Source organism: Solanum tuberosum, unplaced genomic scaffold, assembly GCF_000226075.1.
Source record: "Solanum tuberosum cultivar DM 1-3 516 R44 unplaced genomic scaffold, SolTub_3.0 scf00504, whole genome shotgun sequence".
Taxonomy (NCBI): Eukaryota; Viridiplantae; Streptophyta; class Magnoliopsida; order Solanales; family Solanaceae; genus Solanum; species Solanum tuberosum.
Genome location: NW_006239420.1, coordinates 183605 through 203911, shown reverse-complemented (window position 1 = coordinate 203911; position 20307 = coordinate 183605). Strand labels below are relative to the sequence as shown.

The 20307-nt window shown below is 32.5% G+C and overlaps 3 protein-coding genes across 3 annotated transcripts; 2 read left to right on the top strand and 1 right to left on the bottom strand.

Annotated features, from left to right (window-relative positions):
• Nucleotides 1-6541: 6541 nt before the first annotated feature.
• On the bottom strand, nt 6542-7158 carry LOC102585915 (mitochondrial import receptor subunit TOM9-2). The gene has a single exon (XM_006364494.2). The coding sequence runs from the start codon at nt 7073-7075 to the stop codon at nt 6764-6766; it is 312 nt and encodes a 103-aa protein (XP_006364556.1). The 5' UTR covers nt 7076-7158; the 3' UTR covers nt 6542-6763.
• Nucleotides 7159-8316: 1158 nt separating this feature from the next.
• On the top strand, nt 8317-13975 carry LOC102585575 (WD repeat-containing protein 70). The gene is made up of 8 exons (XM_006364493.2): nt 8317-9000; nt 9957-10169; nt 10255-10455; nt 11120-11227; nt 11328-11465; nt 11556-11807; nt 12118-12438; nt 13401-13975. Exons 1-8 carry the CDS (start codon nt 8422-8424, stop codon nt 13566-13568), a joined length of 1980 nt encoding a protein of 659 aa, XP_006364555.1. The 5' UTR covers nt 8317-8421; the 3' UTR covers nt 13569-13975.
• A 4332-nt stretch (nt 13976-18307) lies between these two features.
• LOC102585237 (uncharacterized) lies at nt 18308-19371 on the top strand. Its single transcript, XM_006364492.2, has 2 exons — nt 18308-18474; nt 19045-19371. The coding sequence occupies exons 1-2, from the start codon at nt 18374-18376 to the stop codon at nt 19256-19258; spliced, it is 315 nt and encodes a 104-aa protein (XP_006364554.1). The 5' UTR covers nt 18308-18373; the 3' UTR covers nt 19259-19371.
• Nucleotides 19372-20307: the final 936 nt, after the last annotated feature.

Sequence of the window (20307 nt, the reverse complement as noted above, 5' to 3'; positions counted from 1 at the left end):
GAATAAAAAATGTGCCTAATAAATTTAAACAAAGATAAATTGAAAAAATAAAATAAAATAGAAGCAAAAAATAATGAAAAACAAAAAAAATGAAGTTTCACGTTGAGTACTAAAACAATAAGATGTTTTTATTGGGTTGAGAATCAAGGATTATGAGCTCAAAATTTGAGTCCATCTCAGCCTTTGCTAAGACTTTTGAAAGGAAAAAAGAAACAGAGGAAAAATAATGTTTTGCACAAGCTTGAAATTCGTGATATTTTTCTGAATTTTGAACCCCTTAGCCATTGAGTTAAGCTTCTAATTAGTGTCAAAGAGGCTCATTATAGTGTATATATCTCATAAAATTAAAAATTGACCTTATATATAAAGTGTAACTTTTTGATAAAGTAAGTTCGGATGAACCTCTTGAGCTCCACGTAGCTCAGCCTCTGATACTAGATACATAAGAGAGTAGAATAAGATGGAGGGAGGTGAGAGGAGACGAACAAGATTTGTTATGTATCTTAGATACATTATCCACTTTGATACAATGCATTTAGAACAAATTATACTTAATTTTGACTCTATAAATCTCGAGATGCATATATTTGAACGTATCTGGATGCACTAAAATTTGGCAAGATTCGTAATACTGCAAACTAGAGTGTATTTGAGTAATTAATCTTAAATTAGTGGAAATCTACAAGTTTACCAACTTTTTAACTTTCTTCATTTTAATTTATGTGATGTAGTTTAATTTGACATAGAGTTTAAAAAATAAATATTTTTGAAAATTGTGATCTAAAATAAGTTATAGGTAATTGTGGCTATAAATTACTTCCTTTATTAAGTGAATTTGTGAAGCAATGCACGTCTATCAAGAAAAACATTCAATGATACTCCATGTGTTCCTATTTATATGTTGTTATATTTCACAAATCAATGCATAAACGACACTATTTTTCATATTTTTTCCTCTTGAGAGTTATTATCCTTGAAAATATGAATTTGACCAGCATAGGAAAACTAAATGATTAATTTATGTTCATTGGTCAATTTAATTAATCAAAATAAATTAATTTATGTTCATTTATCGAAAACTTGACTTTAACAGAATACTGGGTACTAAATTTACATGTTTTTTAAGGGACATGAAATCTAAAATGGTGACATATAAATAGGAACAGAGGGAGTATAATTTTCCATGATTGTTGTTTCATGAAATCTTGAATATAACTTTGTAAACAGTGCAATTCATCTCCTAAAAAATATAAAACTTCATCGAAGAAAAAGACAAATATGAAAAGAAAAAAAAACTTCAAACATCTATCTCGAACTTCAAACAATGAAAAAGCTCCTAAAAAAATCACCTAATATGAAGTATAGGGAGTATTTCATAAAACATAAAATTGACATTTTAAAGTTAAATTATTTTTAAGAACCAACAAAAAAAGAAAAGTGAATTATATAAATTGGGACAAAAAAAATACTATATTGTGGAGGTAGAATTTTTTTTTTGAAAACTTCTACTCAAGTGCAACAAATTCAAAGAAATGAAAGAAACTAAAAATAGTGTATTATGTTTGATAATAAGTTCAAAAAATAGTCTCTTAAATATCACTTGACCAGTTTTATCTCTTTTAGGTATTTTATTCGAAGTTTCATTGTTAAATTATATTAAAATTTGTAAAAATAGAAAATATTTATTGGAACTCACATTTGCAAGTATTGATTTTGTTATCTTGGGTCTATCGTAAAAGTTTGGTGTAATTTTTTAAGATTTAATTTGTGTTATTTTTTGCGTTTGATATAACATTTATGTTGCGTTTTCGAAATTTCAACGAAAATCTATTATATTTCTATTTTTTATTACTATTTGTTGTGCAGATTAAATTTAATAATTAAAGTTTGATAAATATTTGTCAGAAATCAAATGTGTTTATTCTTTACAAACTCAATAAATCAAAACTACTTAGGTAATACTTTAGGGACTATTTTGAACTTATTATCAAAGAGAATGAATCATTTTTGTCAATGTTTCAACATCAGGTCCACATTTTAACCTATTTTTAAAAAAAATATTTTATGTGATTCATGTTGATTCGACACAATTCTTAAAAAAAAAATTGTTAGGATTAAATTTTTATTAAACTAACCTTATTAATGATACATTAAAAATATAAATTTGATTATTACTATGTTATGTAATTATTTATTATTAAAGGTTATATGAATAAAAGAGTAAGTAAATTTTTTTGATTTGCTAAAATGGATAAATAAATTTTTAAAAAATTATGTAAGGATTAAATAGTATGAAACAAAGGGAGTATAAGTTTATCATAGACATGAGTTTAGTAAAAAAAATTAAAAATTTATGAGTTCAGTAATTTTTGTAAAATGTCATATATATAATTTAAAAAAAAACATATATTTATAAATATTTTAGTTATAATTTATATATAAATTTAGTGCAAAAGAACTCCGGAGGGACGATCAGAGTGTAAATATAGAAGTCTTTACGACACAAAAAACAATTCATTTCATTTTCAACAAGACCTTACTCTAGCTTCTCTAGATTAGAAAAATTCTTAAATTTTAAATGAAGAATTTACGGTTGGAGACAATACCACTTATTTTCTCGATTTTCATTAAGAAAATCATTTTTCTTATTTTTTTTTAAAAAAATCTAAATAAAACTTTTCAAAAAATTTTAACCAATTGAACACGAGAAAATAGGAAATCATGCCGAATATAACCATGGTCACGCACAACTAAATACTCAAACTTAGAAAATACACATCTAAACCACATCTTCAATGAGTCAGTTAAATACTTCAACTTACAAAATGATTATACAAATACTATCAACTTTATGTGCCACATCAGCATCAAGTATTCATGAAACACAATAAGAACGAGTTACTACCTCTAGACAGTGGCGGAGCTAGGATTTTCAATAAGGAGGTTCAAAATTCGTAGGAATAAACATACGAACTAGTCGCAGGGGGTTCAACATCTATTATATACATCTAAAAAATAATTTTAATCATGTATATATAGTAATATTTTCCGCCTAAGGGGGTTCGGAGAACCCCCTAAAGACATGTTGGCTCTGCCCCTACCTCTAGAGATGTATTTTAATAATGGAAAAATTGTATGAAATAGCAAACTATTAATTCAATTTAAATGCTATAGCCATAGTTTATTTTAATTGTAATTCGCAGCAGACATCCCTTTTTTTGCCATCTGATTCGGTATACAATTAGTCATTTTCGGTATACAATTAGTCATTTTATACATTTCGATATAAAATTCGTTTGTATTTGTATAAAGCGAGAGAAAAGTGTATATACAAATACAAAATACATATATTTTCGTCCTATACACCTATAATTATACAAATTACAATGTATAAATAAATTTATATAAAACTGAACAATTTGTATAAAATTGGATGTTTGTAGCGAATTATACAAATAAAAAACTCCATATTATGCAAACTATAGCTATAACATACAAATATGATTTTTATGTTTGCTATATGTGAAAGTTGTTCTTTAATAATTGAAGTGTTTGATCGCAAATTAAAATTAAGTTGAAGCGTCTATTTAGTATTATGCTTGACAATTAGTTGGCCCACGAGTATTTAACTTTATTTTTTTGAAATTTAAGGAACTGTATTGAGATAATATAATGGACGATAATTCCCTTCAACGAAAGGAACCATTTGAGTCAAAAACTCAACAAATAAAAAGAAACTATGAACCAGATATCATAATCAACTTCTGATTAGCAATTTTATTATTAAGATAAATCCTAACAACTGGTTTCAATTACTTCGAACGATTAACAAAGCACCATCATTAACTCAGGGAAGGACATTGTTCTTAAGGATATTTGAATGACTTAATCAAACCGCGCAGAACATCGCTTTAACAAACATCTGTTACCAGGAAATGAAAGATTATGCATAAATTAGAAACAACTGATGAGCCTACCAACTTTTTCATTTAGAAGGATAACTTACCAAAACTTGTCAATATGTTCTCTGTTCATCCTAGATATGCACAAGTGCTCATATATTCATTTGAAGTTGCATTCACCAATAATGACAGTTCAGAAAAGATTCAGTCCACGAACTCTTGGAGAACTCAGAATATCTACCAAGCTTCAAACTACTTACTTGGCTCTCCACTTAAAAATACATCATGCAATTGGCTCTAATTTTTATTTTTACAAGTTCTACAAAACCAAGCAGCTGAAAGAAAAAGGAACCATGGCTGAAGTGATCGGCGCTGAGTGTTGTTTCTCATCTCACCAATTACTCATCTACTAGCAAAGGACTCAAATTTGGCAGAGATATACAGATGACCCTAGACGGTTATCTGTCATCATAACAAAACAACAACGAACACAGTATAATTCCACAGGTGGAGTCCGAGGAGACGCACACACACGACACACCTTACCCCTACCTTGATAAGGTAGAGAGGTTGTTGCTGATAGACCTTCAGTTGAATGAACAATGGAAAAGAGGGAGTAACATGCAGAAACAACAGCAAGAAAAGTTAACAAGGTTGCGGGTCATCATAACTATTGAAAATTATGCTGAAAAGTGCATCATCCCATTGACATCAAATCTAAGAAAACTATCACATGTCCCTTTTAATTGTGACTACCCCTTGTTCTTTAAGATGCCTAGTGAATATTGAAAGGGGACTTTGGGGAAAACAATACAACTAATTCAGGCTAACTTATGCTACTAACTGTTTTCCTGATGCTCTACCTTTTTTTCTCCCTTACAAAGTATGTCTTGTTTCAAAGACTCCAAACTGGAACCATCAGCCTTCTACCTTCTTTATCATCTCCCTAGTTGCTATGCTTATGACCTGACTTATTGACCTGTTATTCTCAATGTCTCCAATGACTACCTGTTTCTTTGCTCATCATCTTTCTTCACGTATTTCAGCAAAAACACAAAAGCCGGGATACGTCAGTACCACATAAACCTCATTATAGTTAAACAACCAGATAGATGACCTGACTAACCAACTTCTAGGGAGCTTATCAATAATTTCTCTTCCAGTGGGTATCTAAAGATTCAGCTCAATCTCACCCTTTGCGCCTCCAGCTGATACATCTACAACTTCCAATATTAATATCTCTTAACAAATCCAATCCACTGAATAATTCTACATCAGTCTCTTGTAAAAAGCAATTCCCAGTAGCTACAAATTACAATAGAAAAATTCCCCTAAGCCGAGAATTTTAAGAAAGTGGTTTGCCCTGTAGATTTGCATCAGATTTTTGGGATATGTTTTGTTCAGTTTTTGGAAACAGGTGGATTATACCTTATAGGATCAAGGATGCATAGGACTGCTGGAGTAGCCGGGGTTGGTTTTTTTGCTCTTTGATGCTACTCTGCAGCTTTACCTTTACTTGTAATTATGCATCTTTTTGATGCTTGATGCCTTTAATGACATCAATTATTTCATCAAAAAAAAGTGGTTTGCCAAAAGAAAGAAACAGTACCGATGCATGAAACACTTTATTTCCAGATAGAAAAATCAGGGACTAGCCCTACTACATGATTGAGGGAAGTTACAAGCATCATTCTGAGGAGGCAAAAAACCAGTGATGAAGGGCTCACTAGTACTGTCATAATTTACAAGTAAGAAATCCGCAAATGGTGAAACCAAATTGTCGCATCCAAACAAATAAAGGTTATGAGCTAGCTATGACACAGTCCTTATCACTTGAGCACTCCTCTCCCTTGACACTGGACTAAATCTATTCATATCCAGGCCGTCCTTAAGTTCAACCATCAGGCTTAATTTAATAGCATCTCAATCCCAAACTTGTTGGAGTCAGCCATATGAATCCCTCTTATCTGTTCCACGTTATTCACAATATAAAAATAAGAAAGTAAAAACTTTACCATCATTCTGAAATCAGGTTTAGCAGAAATTTTCCAACTAGATTTGCTGTATTTCATAAATATTCCGTTCTTAACCACTAGATAGTAAAATCAACCTCATCTAACACCAATATCTAGCGTATCAGATTATAACCAGAAAACTCTAGGTCTTTAGCAACACCACATCACAATCCAACATCCCTCAAACTTACTCATGGCAACTCTCCAGCTGCTCAACAACCTAGAACCCTAGTCACCACCATCACTAAGTAAGCCTGGCAATCCAAACTGGTTAAAAACAAATAGAATTTGCTCTAGAAGCCGTGTATTCCTGCATATGAGAACATAATGATAGAAAAGGCAATTGCCAATATCAGATCTGCTACATGAAACATTGTCCAGGATATTAAACAAGTTGGGTGCAAAAAGCTAAATTCAGACATCCCATATCATCATAACGCTAACAAAGAACACTTTTTTCATCTACAGACTTTGAAATCGAAAATTCTCACTAAACAAGTTGTGTGCAAAACCCTAAATTCGAACATCCTGTAGCATCATATAATTGCCAACTCCCTCAAACACTAAAAAGAGTACTTTTTTTTTCATCTACAGAAGCTGAAATCGAAAGTTCTCACTCAAAGATAGCTGCAAATTTGGGTATTCCTGCTTATGGTAACATTGTAATAGAGAAAGCAATTGCCAAAATACGATCCGTTACATAATGAAGACCCAAAACATTATACGGATTGGGTTTCAAAATGATAAATTAGAAAATTCCATACCATCGTCTTATTGCAAGGTTCCTAAATCACTAAAAAGTAATCCATATCCCTAAAGACAAAAAAAAAGACGAAATCAAAATCCTCACTTTGCTCCTGCAGGAGGAGGTGCTCCCAACAAGCTAGCTTGTTGCATCTCGAGTTCAGTGAGCTGCGCATCGCGATCCATCTCGATAATTAACGGAACAACGAGTATCAGAAAAGTAGTCCCGGCGATCCAGGCGGCTTTTCCGGTGCTCTTGAAAAGTTTCTTGGCTACAAACGCGACATCGGAAGCGGCTCGCTTCCCTTGGTACACAATCGGTGATTCAGATATGGATGATGAAAACCTAGAAATGATACCATCTCCGGCGCCGGGACGATCCGGTAGTGAAACTCCGCCTTTTTTGGTAGACATAGCTAATGAGGAAGAAAAGGGCGAGGGAGGATTTAGGGGTTCTAGAGATATGCCTTATCAATGGATCTATTTTTGTTTTCTATTTAGTTTTTTCTTTTCTAATCGAGTCGAACTTAAAAATAAATTAATTTTCCATTTCATATTTTGAGTCAACTCAAACTCAAAACTTCTAATTAAAAATTTTCCTTTCTATTTTGGACTTTCTCTATATTATAAAATTAATTTTTATTTACACTTCAAACCTTATTATATATGATCTACACACTTCATTCAAATGGTTTAATTAGTTATTTATACAAAAAATAATAATTAAAAAAACAATTTTTAAACACGGATATTTAAAAGGAAACATAATAATATTCTTTCTTATTTTCAAAAACAAATTATTAGAGAATAATTACAATAGACACTCATTACTCATATAGTAATATGATCCAAATACAAATAAAATCATACTTATTTTACTCCAATTTAAATAAATTACTGATACTATTTTTATGATCAGTAAATGAATTTCAAAATTAAAATAAAATATAGTTTAAAAAATTCACTTATTATGGAAGGGAGAGAGTATTTATCCGGGTCGGATCCCGGCAGGATTCGGAGTGGATCCATTTTCCTCTTCTCCAAAATTTCCCTCCGGCAACAGTTCTCTAATGGCGGCAGATAAATTCCCCCAGAATCTATGGGTCTGTTTGGAAAGCCACCTGGTAATTGGAATTGGTGTAATTACTAGGGTAGTAATTACTAGCCTAGTAATTACACAGTCTAGTAATTACATTGACCTGTTTGGTTGCCACAATGTAATTACAGTGTAATTCCCTTTGTCCTGTTTGGTTGGACGAATGTAATTACATAGTTAAATTTTAAAATAGATCAAATTTTGAATAAATAATATTACTATGTATAACTGATTGTTAAAATCGATTTTTAATTTATTATTATCAGAAATTAAAGAAAAAAAATTAATTCTCATATTTATTTTAATCTCAAAACTAACAGGAGAAAATACAAAAATAAAATTCATACATAATCTACCTAGACATCAAACTATGAAAGTAAAATGAATCAAGAAATAAATCTTACTTAAAAGAAGAAGTAGGCTTGTTGATGTGCTGCCGTTCTTAGAAATGGAAATGTCCAGACAAAAAAGGAAGAAGTGTCTTTTCCAAACAAAAATATATTAAAAAAATATATAATTACATGGTGTAATTACACTCAATTCCTTACCCTTCCTTCGGAATTGAGGAGTGTAATTACTCACCTTCAATTACACCCAATTCCCCTTTAAATTTGCAAATCAAAAATAGTTTCAGAAATAGAGAATACACAGTGAGACTATTAGTATGGCCGACGATGAAGCAGAGATGTACGACAGAGCTAGGGCACAGTTCCCGTTGTCCTTCGGTAAGCAAGCTAAATCTCAAACATCTCTCGAACTCGTTCACAACGCTACTCGCCGGAACAACACCTCCGCCGCCGCCTCCGTTACTCAACCTGCCGACGGTAAACTCGAGCCATCACCTTTCCCTTCTCTCTCTTCTTCCTCCAAATCCTGGCTTAATTCCCTCAAAAACCCTAAATCTAGTCATGATTCCAATTCTAAGTCGAAGATTATCGGGCCGAGTCGTCCTCCTGCTGGCTTGAGCTCGAGCAATGACAAGGAAGAGGAGGAGGATGGTGGTATAATTGGACCACCTCGACCTGCTGTTGATGCAAAGACGGAGGAGGATGAGGATGGTGAAATGATTGGGCCACCACGACCTCCGTTAAAAGAGGAGGATGGGGAGATGATTGGGCCACCTCCACCGCCATCGGGCTCAATGGGGTCAGACTCGGAGGACGATATGGAAGAAGAAGAAGAACAACAAAATCAGTATAGGATACCTTTGAGTAATGAAATAGTACTGAAAGGACATACAAAGGTGCCAATTTTTTTTTTGCTCGTGCCTTCCTTAATGTACATGTATGGTGTCCTTCAACTAATACATTATCAGTTCGTTCAACCTCGCCTGTGTGAGCTTAGCATATTCAGTCCTAACTCTGCTGGATAAATTATGAACAGCTTAAAAATAGTGATGTTAAATTAGGTCTTAGGCTTAACTCACATCTGATACCATGTTAAATTAGGTCTTGGGTCTAACTCACACCCCAAAAGCTAGCTCAAAGGGAGGAAGATTACCCAAGCCTTATAAGGAGTCCACCCATCTCATTAACCATCGATGTGGGACTTTTGTTATTCTTTAACACCCCACCTCACGCCCTGTGCTTAGCATCTGGTGCGTGGGCAATTTTGATTTTGGGGGCCCTGCTCTGATACCATGTTAAATTAGGTCTTGGGTCTAACTCACACCCCAAAAGCTAGCTCAAAGGGAGGAAGATTACCCAAGCCTTATAAGGAGTCCACCCATCTCATTAACCATCGATGTGGGACTTTTGTTATTCTTTAACAAGTGATAATATGATGAAGCCTCTGGACGTCGATATAGAGGATTTGTAGGTTGAGTCCAGCTTGTTTGGGGTCGAGAGATAATTGATTGGTTGGTAACTTTCGTTTTGAGTTCTTGATGTCTTGCTAATAGATTGAAGTTCATCCCTCTAGTGTTCCACCTATACTTACTTGAATGCATATGTTATGTGCACATGCATCTTAAATGGAGTTTAAACTTGCAAAGAAGATCCAATTTGAATTTGGTTATCTAATCAAAGTGTTATCGTGCTTATTGTTAATGCGGTTGGAATTGTTGTACTTGATCAAGTGAGGTGTGTCTGCATGCAGTATAGAAATTAAGAGGGAATGTTCTGTCGTCAGCTTAAATCTTCCTTTCTTTATCTTCCTAGAGGGTCTTTCTAAAGAGATGTATTCTGACACTTCTGGCAGGTTGTGTCAGTTCTTACTGTGGACCATTCAGGATCAAGGGTTCTCTCTGGTAGTTATGACTATACTGTTCGGATGTATGATTTTCAAGGAATGAATGCTCGGTTACAGTCATTTAGACAGCTGGAACCATCTGAAGGGCATCAAGTTCGTAGTTTGAGCTGGAGTCCGACAGCAGACCGATTTTTATGTGTTACTGGGTCAGCCCAAGCAAAGGTGCTAGTCTATACATGGTTCTATATTCTCATCAATAGTCTATGCATGTTTGTGGTTTAACTTGATTTATCTTTTTGTATTTCAGATCTATGATCGCGATGGACTTACACTTGGGGAATTTGTTAGAGGAGACATGTATATACGTGATCTTAAGAATACAAAAGGTCATATATCTGGATTGACATGTGGAGAATGGCACCCTAAAACAAAGGAGACAATTTTAACTTCGTCGGAGGATGGTTCGTTGCGCCTGTGGGATGTCAATGACTTTAAGAGTCAAAAGCAGGTGTGTGTTCCTCAGTAAATAGATGATTTTGCATAGCATGGTGGACAACTGGATGTCATTGACTGCTACAACATGTACTATTGAGTGACTGGAGGAAGGACCTTTTTTTCGCATTTTCAGATAATATGACCTATAGTGGAATCCTCATCTCTACTGTAAATTTAATACTGAGTTAAAGAATAAAAGCAACATATTCAGATTGGAGTCATTTGGTCATTTCCTTTATCTGGGGTAATTGAGATATTCTTATATTTAGTTTACTACTTTATGGAGGAGGAATCTCCTTTACATGTATGTGAAAAAAAAGAGTCATTGGGGTCAGAGAGGTTAGATGAATTGTCTAGCAGGATGATACAAATACACCATATGTAAATCTCTTAATAATGTTGCTCAATATGGACTATCGTCAAATCAAACACTAGGGTAATACCTTACTGCTTCTAGAATGTGACACCATTTTTACCTTTCATTTTAACCTCTTCTGAGGTCATTTAACCTCCCGACTCCATTTCCCCCTTTTTGGATCTGGAACAGGGGATCTTTCTTGCACTTCATTGACCAAAACAACATTGATGTCCTTGTTGCTGTTATTGTATTTGCCTTCTTGATGTTAACAAATTCCGGCCTGAACCTAAGTCTGATTGTGACTAGCTTCACTGTGTAGGTTATTAAACCAAAACTTGCTCGGCCTGGGAGAGTTCCTGTAACAACATGTGCTTGGGATCGGGAAGGAAAAAGCATTGCAGGTGGTGTAGGAGATGGTTCTATACAGGTATTTCTCCTACAGATTGAGTGTAAGAAAGATCATATTTCAATTTTCTGTGTTTGTTTGTCTCAGCTCATCCTTACTCATATGAACTTCTTTCTTAAAGATATGGAATCTTAAACCTGGATGGGGGAGCAGGCCAGATATATATGTAGCAAATGCCCACTCAGATGATATTACAGGAGTCAAATTTTCAAGTGATGGGCGGATACTATTGTCAAGAAGTTTTGATGGTTCCTTGAAGGTATTAGTAAAATCTGAAGTGAGCCTGATATTTAGTTTGTACACAGGTATTCATCTTCTCTGATGCAATAATCTTGACTTGGCTTCATAGGTTTGGGATTTGCGCCAGATGAAAGAACCCTTGAAAGTGTTTGATGATCTCCCAAATAATTATGCTCAAACTAACGTTGCATTTAGTCCTGATGAACAACTGTTCATAACTGGGACGTCTGTTGAAAAAGATGGGACTACTGGAGGAATGCTATGCTTCTTTGATCGAGGAAAGCTAGAGCTAGTGTCAAGAGTTGGAATATCTCCTTCTTACAGTGTTGTGCAGTGTGCCTGGCACCCTAGGCTGAACCAGGTAGTTTCAGATTACTCCTAGTCTAGCAAATATTCTGTCATGTCACTTGATTACTACACATGTTGTGGTGACTGGTGACCACTATGTATATCATGAAGTGGGAAATACAGTTTTTATAACCATGCTGTAATGTGTTTTCTTAAACCTGCTTCCCGCGAAAGTCTTCATCCCAAGAAAGAGAGAAAATGTATATGTAGTTTTAGAAGCTCGTTTCCTGTGCACTAACTTCTCCTACTCTCTGTTTCTATTTCTCATCTTAGCATGCATAAAGGTTGAGATTTTGGTCTAAAAGTTTTCCCTTCTATCTCAGATCTTTGCAACAGTTGGAGATAAACATGAAGGTGGAACACACATTTTATATGATCCAACACTGAGTGAAAGAGGAGCACTAGTTTGTGTTGCTCGTGCACCCAGGAAAAAGTCTGTGGATGATTTCCAGGCAGAACCAGTTATTCATAATCCACATGCATTACCCTTATTTAGAGATCAACCTAGTCGCAAGCGTCAGCGAGAGAAAGAACTAAAGGATCCGCTGAAGTCACATAAACCTGAGCTGCCAATGACAGGGCCAGGTTTTGGTGGTAGAGTTGGTTCAACCAAGGGAAGCTTGTTAACACAATACCTTCTTAAGGTAATATCCTTATTAACAATGTCTTGTATCATTTATAATTTGTTTGAAATGAAGCGAAAGAACCAGCATCAGTGGTTGCAGAAAATCTGATCTTCTCTTTGTTCTTTGTTTTATTTTCCTTTCTATATACTCTAGACCTTTAGTTTCGGGAAGAGAAAAGGTGGAGTAACAGAGCTGATTGTTTTTATTTCTTCATAGCATGCCTCCATGACTGTTGACAGTCAATGCTACCTCTCGTGTTTTGAGACCTAAGTTATCCCTATGTCAGTAACTGAATCCCTCATCAGAGATGTATAATCAACCCACTACCTTCAACTCATTATAATTAGAGAGTGTTCCTTAATTTGTATTGCTTCTTATTTGGATTCTAGGTACGATCACATCAGCAGTTTACTTCAGCCTCATTTGCCAGTGTATTTTGTGACAACTGACAACTCAACTACCATGCTCTTCCCTTAAACCCTAAGAACCTCATGAACTTTATCCCCCAAAAGGGAGAGAGAGAGAACCCCATGATCTTGAAAAATGCAACCGCTGTATCAAGGAAATAATAGGCAATAGCACCTGGTGGCATGTAGGAAATTATCTGCATGTATGCTATTCACATCATGTGTAGTCAGAAAGGTGGTTTCTGCAGTAGTCGTAGACCATTCATTTATATATAAGTTTGTGCTTCAGTAAAATTGTTGTTTTTACTTGAGCAAGTGTAGATGGATGCTTTTTGAGAATTTTGTCTCTCGCCTGTATTGCTATTGAGAAGGAAAAAATTCTTCTTGTGGCCTTCCTTTATGTTGCTAGTTGCTATAGAATTTATTGATCTTGTATTTCTCCTCTCTTCCCAAATAAAACAAAACTACAGAGTCTACTTTATTTCAGTTGTTACTCCTCACCCCCATTTCATCTTCTCTTCTGGACATATTAATGCTGGGTGAATTGACCTAACTCTTTGCATGTTGTTGCAGCAAGGTGGCTTGATAAAGGAGACTTGGATGGAGGAGGATCCTAGAGAAGCAATCTTGAAGCATGCTGATGCAGCTGCAAAAGATCCAAAATTTATTGCTCCAGCATATGCTGATACACAACCTGAGACACTCTTTGCGGAGCCGGATGCCGAAGAAGAAGATAAGTAATCTACATGTTTCCAAATACTTCTCTGGATTTGCTGTTGCAATCTGTGTAGCAGTAATTTTTTTTTCTTTTTCCTGTAATATGTCATGTAATGATTTTAAAAAAACAAGACTACTAGAAGCCGCATTACTTTCTTCTATTCTAGACAAAAATAGATTTCAAGGTATCAAACCAAAGATTGAAATTCCAATTTTGTGTGGTGATTGGTGAACTGTAGCTTTGTTAATATCAGTGCTTGGATGAAGCTATCAGGGGACAAAGATAGCAGGTTGAACTGACTGAAACTCTTCTATTCCATATTTCAAGATCAACGTGCCTTCTAGTTGTAGTTGACTTAAGCCACTTGAATTTCCCATAGTTGTTTATTTATGGGCTTGCACTCAATAGTCAATCAATTTGTTTTTATGCATTTTATCGCGGATTTTTCATTACTTGAATTGTTTGTCTCTGTTACTTGTAGTTATTAATCATTAAATGAGTGACTAATAAAGGATCCATTGATATTTGTCTAATCCAATTTAGAATGTTTGGAACTTGACAAAATTGCTTCAAGCACTGACAGAACCGAAAGTTTGAAAGAGGAGGACGGGTTATTTACATTTCATTTGATGGTCAGAGACGAATTGGAAGTTAAGCGGTGGAATAATCCTGCTCTCTGATCAATGTTTTATGGTTTTCATATCTATAGAAAGAGGAAGCGAGAAGAGTACCAACGTTTACATATAGATGTATAAGGATCTGTTTTGAAAGGGAAACCATTTCTCACCCAGCCTTATCTACTTTATGTATTCAAGTTCCACATATAAGAAACATGCAGAAGATATGAAACAAGCATTTCTTGCATGGTGAATCAATCCTATAGTCGTCTACTTTGTTCAAAAAATGCACGGTGAGAAGGCATACTAGTTCCTTGCTTGTTTATCGTGATGAGGGTTTATGAATCATTAAAACGAGTCTTTTTAGGCATGTGAAATGACATCCCTATCCATATGTTTATGCGTGACTTTTTATTTGATAAGCTTGATAATGAAGGGAAGCGAATTCAATTCTATAGTCGTCTTTGTTGTTCGAAAAATGCACAATGAAAAGGAATATTAGTTCCTTGGGTGTTTATCCTGACGAGGGTTTATGAATCATTCAAACGAGCCTTTCGAGCTACGTATGAATCGGCATCTCTATCCATATGTTTATGTGAGATTTCTATTCGATAGTTTTGATGAAGGGGGTAATTTCATGTGGACAGAATCATGTGGCCAATCATAAACTGTAAACATTTCTTCTTGTTAATCAACTCCCAACACATTTCTAAAAAATTATAATATTTTTTTTGTTTTTCCATTTGGTGTTCAGAGCTTGTTTTGAAGCCCTAGTTGAATTTGAATTGTGCACTATAGGACTTATTTAAGGGTGGCTCTCTCAACATGATTTCATCCATACCTAGGACTCGAACCCGAGACATTTGGTTAAGGTAAAGCAATCTCAACACTGCACCACAACCCGTGTTTGTAAAATTATAATAAATTACCTCCTAAATAGGGGTGACAATTGGGTGGGTTGGGTCAAATTTAGGTAGGTTATTATGGGTTAAGACCCGACCCAACCCAACCCAACTCAACCCAAATTTATTTGGGTCAAAATGGATTATGTAACGGGTCAAGACACAATCCGACTCAATTTTTACTAAGCTTAATTGTTTTACTTGGTCTTTTATGATTGATTCTGTGATCGAACGAAAATCGCTTGTTTTTTTTACTTGACTACTTTGCTTGCTTATCACATGCCTTATTTAACCTTCACGGTGTTCAGCCACCTGACCGTAAGAAAAGGAATTAAACAAGAAAATTAGTTCACACCTATCTTTGATGAAAGAAGCAACATAGAAATGTTAATGAGCAAAATGGTGTTGAAAAAAGGTGAGCGGCACAAACACAAAAGTTAAGGAAGGAAAATATTTTAGTACCTACTAAAATTATTATTTTTCATTATTATTGCTATATATAACATATCAAATTGAAAAAGAAAAAAATTTTAAAAAATATTTTGACAAAACTTTTTATGAGTCAATTCAGATTACATATCAACCAAACTTTAATGAATGAATCAATAATCTGTCCGAACTTAAACGAGTTGGGTGAGTTGAGTTTGATTTTGCCTCCGAACCATGCAAACAAAGGAGGTGATATTTAGGTGGACCTGTTCCAACTACCACATTCATGCAAACAAAGGAATTACACCTTTGACAGACTTTAGTATGCACATTTATTTGCACGTGATATCTTTTTCTTTCCTTATCTACTAAGACAAGATATTTTTCAATTATAATCATTTGGTATTCGATATTTTTTTTATCGTGACTAGTTATAATTTCACTAAATAGTAGAAAATAAAACATTTTTTAATCGAATATAGAGTGATTTCAACTATCTTATCATATTATTAGCAGTGTTATTAAAAGAGAAAAACATCAAATACACTTCTAATTTATTTTGAAAAGTCGACGTCACACTCAAATTAATTTGCCGGCTTATTACACTTTTGTAAATATTAAAAGTTGTAAATTAGAAATTCAAGCTTCTGGCTTTTGGCATATTTTTGTTCTTTTGGCTTATAAGCAAGCACTTTTTTTTTTATATCTGAACACTCTGAAATTGCTTTAAAATTATTTTGGGTTAAAAACACCTAAAATAAGTTAATCCAAACATATTCTAATTTATTTGTGTTGAAAACATTTGTTCATAACAAAATAAAGCTCGTACATTACACATTATTAGCTAGTCAATGGGGGTGTGTTTTAATATATAAATAATATCATTCATTGTTAAAAAATACTTAACCTTAAAATCTAGTTCATGCCTTTATAAAGGGTACCCCTCTGTTCCTAATTACTTGTCCATTTTTGAATTGACACTTCACACTCCTATTAAGAACACAATTATTGACACAGTGAATTTACCATTTTACCCCATTAATTATGAAGTGAATGAATTTAAAACTTAAGGCCTTCAAGAAGTTCTACATTTTTCAAAGTAATTAATTGAGGGTATAATAGGTTAAAAAATTGTCCTTTCTTGATTTGTCAAAGTGAACAAGTAATTAGGAATAACTAAAAATTGAAAAGTGGACAAGTAATTAGGGACAAAAAGTACTATATTCTCTTGAAAAAGCATCTCGAAAATTCCATAAAGAGATCAAAATCTTGAAAATTTCGCAAATTCATGAAATATTCATAAAGAGATCATCCAACTCATCCTAGTTCGAAAAATACGTCACTAACGACCCTCAAATCATGGAAAATCTTAGGAGAGTAGAATCAAGGGATCAACAGATTTGTACTCACAATCTTGATGAATAAAATTATGTTTCTTCATATTTTTTTGTGATTTTAATTTATTTTCTGTCACTTTAAAATTTGTTGCAAACAATCATTATTATTGATAGCAACAGAATTGTACCCGTAATCTTGATGAATAAAATTATGTTTCTTCATATTTTTTTGTGATTTTAATTTATTTTCTGTCACTTTAAAATTTGTTGCAAACAATCATTATTATTGATAGCAACATTAATATTAATATTATAATTGAAAGAGAACAAAAATAGCAAAAAGGATAATGCTTTTTCCTTGGTCAAACAGTTTTCCCACTTTTTTCTGTCGGTCAAAGATTAAATTTTTTGGTCAACACTTTGACTGGAGATTCCTATCCAAAAAATTTATCAATTATTTAATTTTTAATATCCTTTTTATATTTATGATCTGCCAAAATTCACCATTTTTAAAATATTGCAATCTTGAGTAAAACATCAGGGGAAAGGTCATCTATAATAATAATAATTTAATTAATTTAATTTAATATATACCGATCGTATAAATAATATATTGTTTTGTCATATTTGTTGAAAGTAAATAAAATTATCATTATACACATCTAAAAGGATTTTTTTCACTAATATAAAAAAAATATTTGATTTATTAATAAAAAAAGACGCGTGAAATGAAGCTGACTAATTCAAACCAGAAAGATTATGGTAATTATTGGACTCTAACCACATAATAAAATGTGATAGATGTGATTACTACATTAGAATAAAAATCATAATTTGAGTATGCTAGTTTCGAAAAATACATTATTATTTTATTTTAAAAAAACGTGATTGAATAATCTTTAAACAACTCCTACAAGTTGTACCACAACAACTAGCTACTTTAACATTTAAAAATAGTAATACTTTACTTGAGCGAAGAGTTTTTTTTTTAAATTATCTATTTTTACGGAATAGAGATATGATATGTGTATATTATCAGCTCAAATTCAACTTATGAGATTATATTGTGTATGTTATTGTAATAATAATAATAATAATCTAGTCTTATATGTTTTGTTTAAGTCGAGCTCTCTCTGTATATCTTGTTTGTATTCATACCTCATTTTTTATGACTCCACTTGTGAAAATACATTGACTATGTTGTTACTATTATTATCATTATTATTTTAATGATAAATTTTTTTATAAAATAGATCCAAATTATTTTATGAACAAGACATAGTTTAGATGTGATAGGTCAAAGGATATATTGAAATTAAAAGTATACAAACCTATTTGTCTTTAAAAGTATATATCATATACTTTTTTTTTCTTCTTTTTTCTTTGGTAAAAAAAAAAGATTCTTCTGTCCCCCTAATAAATAACTTTATAGTATATAAAAAGGTTGCAATTATTATCAAGAAAAAACAAAGGGTGAAGTTGAACTTGAGTGCATATATATATATAAATAAATATCTCTTTTAATTTATTTTTCTTTTCTTTCATGGCTTCTTCTTCTTCATCATCATCAAATCTTGGGATAATTGTTCAAAAGAATCCTTCACAATCTCAACTCGATGAATTGGGCATCAAATCTTGGCCTAAGTAAGTATACACAATCATATAATTTTCATTTCTTGTTACTTCTTTTTTTCTCTTCATCATCATGTTCATGTTTCTGTAGGGTGCGATCTTTTTCTGAACCCTACTAACGTAAAATACTTTGTGTATCAAATTGTATATGTGTACTTTGTTTGTGTGAGCTTGCTCAAGGTATTAACTCCAACTCAGATAAAAGAGGAGGGTTGAAAAAAAATTATACTCATTACTTCAAAAGTCTCTTTTTCTGTCACGCGTAAAACTAGTCAATTTATAATTTTCTTCACAAATACATAATATGTGTATGTTCTCCTCCTGTGTAAGCTTGTTCAAATTATCGATTCCTAATTAACCAGCATAAAAATAGTCAATTTATGATGAATCTTCATAATATATAAGCTCGAATGACCTATTCCTAACTAGTTCAAATGAAAGAATAAGATCATAATAGACTGACAATCAACGTAAAATTAATCGATTTATGAGAAATCTAACAACACATAATATATTGTTGTATATTATTATATATGTTATTAATAAATATAAACATTTTATTTATTTAATTTTTTTTTTCAGATGGGGTTGTTCTCCAGGAAAATACCAATTAAAATTTGATGCACAAGAGACATGTTATTTATTGAGAGGTAAAGTGAAAGTTTCAACAAAGAATTCAAATGATGAAATAGTTGAATTTGGAGCTGGAGATCTTGTTATTATTCCAAAAGGATTAAGTTGCACTTGGGATGTTTCAATTGCTGTTGATAAACACTATAAGTTTGATTCATCTTAATTAGTTCTTCTTAATCCTCATTAAAAACTTAGCTAATTTTCTTGTTTATGATAAACATCTCATGTTGATTGTAATCAATTTTCTTGATATATATATATGTTTCCTTCATATGTTAGTATAATTCTTTCTATATCAAAGTGGTGTTTAGTAAAGGTTGATCCAATATTTAAATTTGATGATTCAGTCTTTAAGATTATTAGTATTGAATATGATATATTTTTGTTCTATGAAGTGTTTATTAGTAGATCAAACAGACTCAAATTGATTAATTCAGTCTTTAAAGATTTTTAGTATCGAACACGATGTATCTTTTAGGTATGATATGTTAGTAAGTTCTTGTTCTATGAAGTGTTGATTAGTATATCATGCAGATTTAATATTTAAATTCGATAAATTTAATTTCTTAAGATTTTTAGCAGTGAATATGTTGTATTTTTAAAGCTATCGATTCGATCTTTTACATATATATCTCTGCGTTTCATACAAAAAATAATAAGTTCAATTGAAAACATTGAACCATTTTCTAGTGTAATTAATACTCCTCTCATCTCGTTTAGATAATATGAATCAAATAAAATGTAACGGAAATATAATTATTTCAAAGGTTATAGTCAAAGAAGTAGCAATTAGTCAAATGGATGTCATTTTCAAACTCAACTACATTTAGTAAAAAAATATCTTCTTTTATTAAAAAACTTTAAATGCACCTTTGACTGGTCAACTCTATCATATTTTTATTATGAAAAAACTTTTGAGTCAGCAATGATGATTTTGATGTACACAGCCATAAATATTGTGGTTGGAACCAACTACTAGGAAGTGCAAATTCTTTGTATGTGAGCTTAATAAATTCCTCATGTGGAATGTTTATTGTTTCATACCTTTTTGTGAGAGTCACGAATCGGTTATTGGTCAAAATTATATTAATATATTAATTATTTCTATTTTAAAATCAAATTTATCACATCATTAATTCTCATAAAAACGAATTCTTCATATTCCTTAATTATGTTTCATATTAGTTTATCACTATACTTGTTGTTACATTT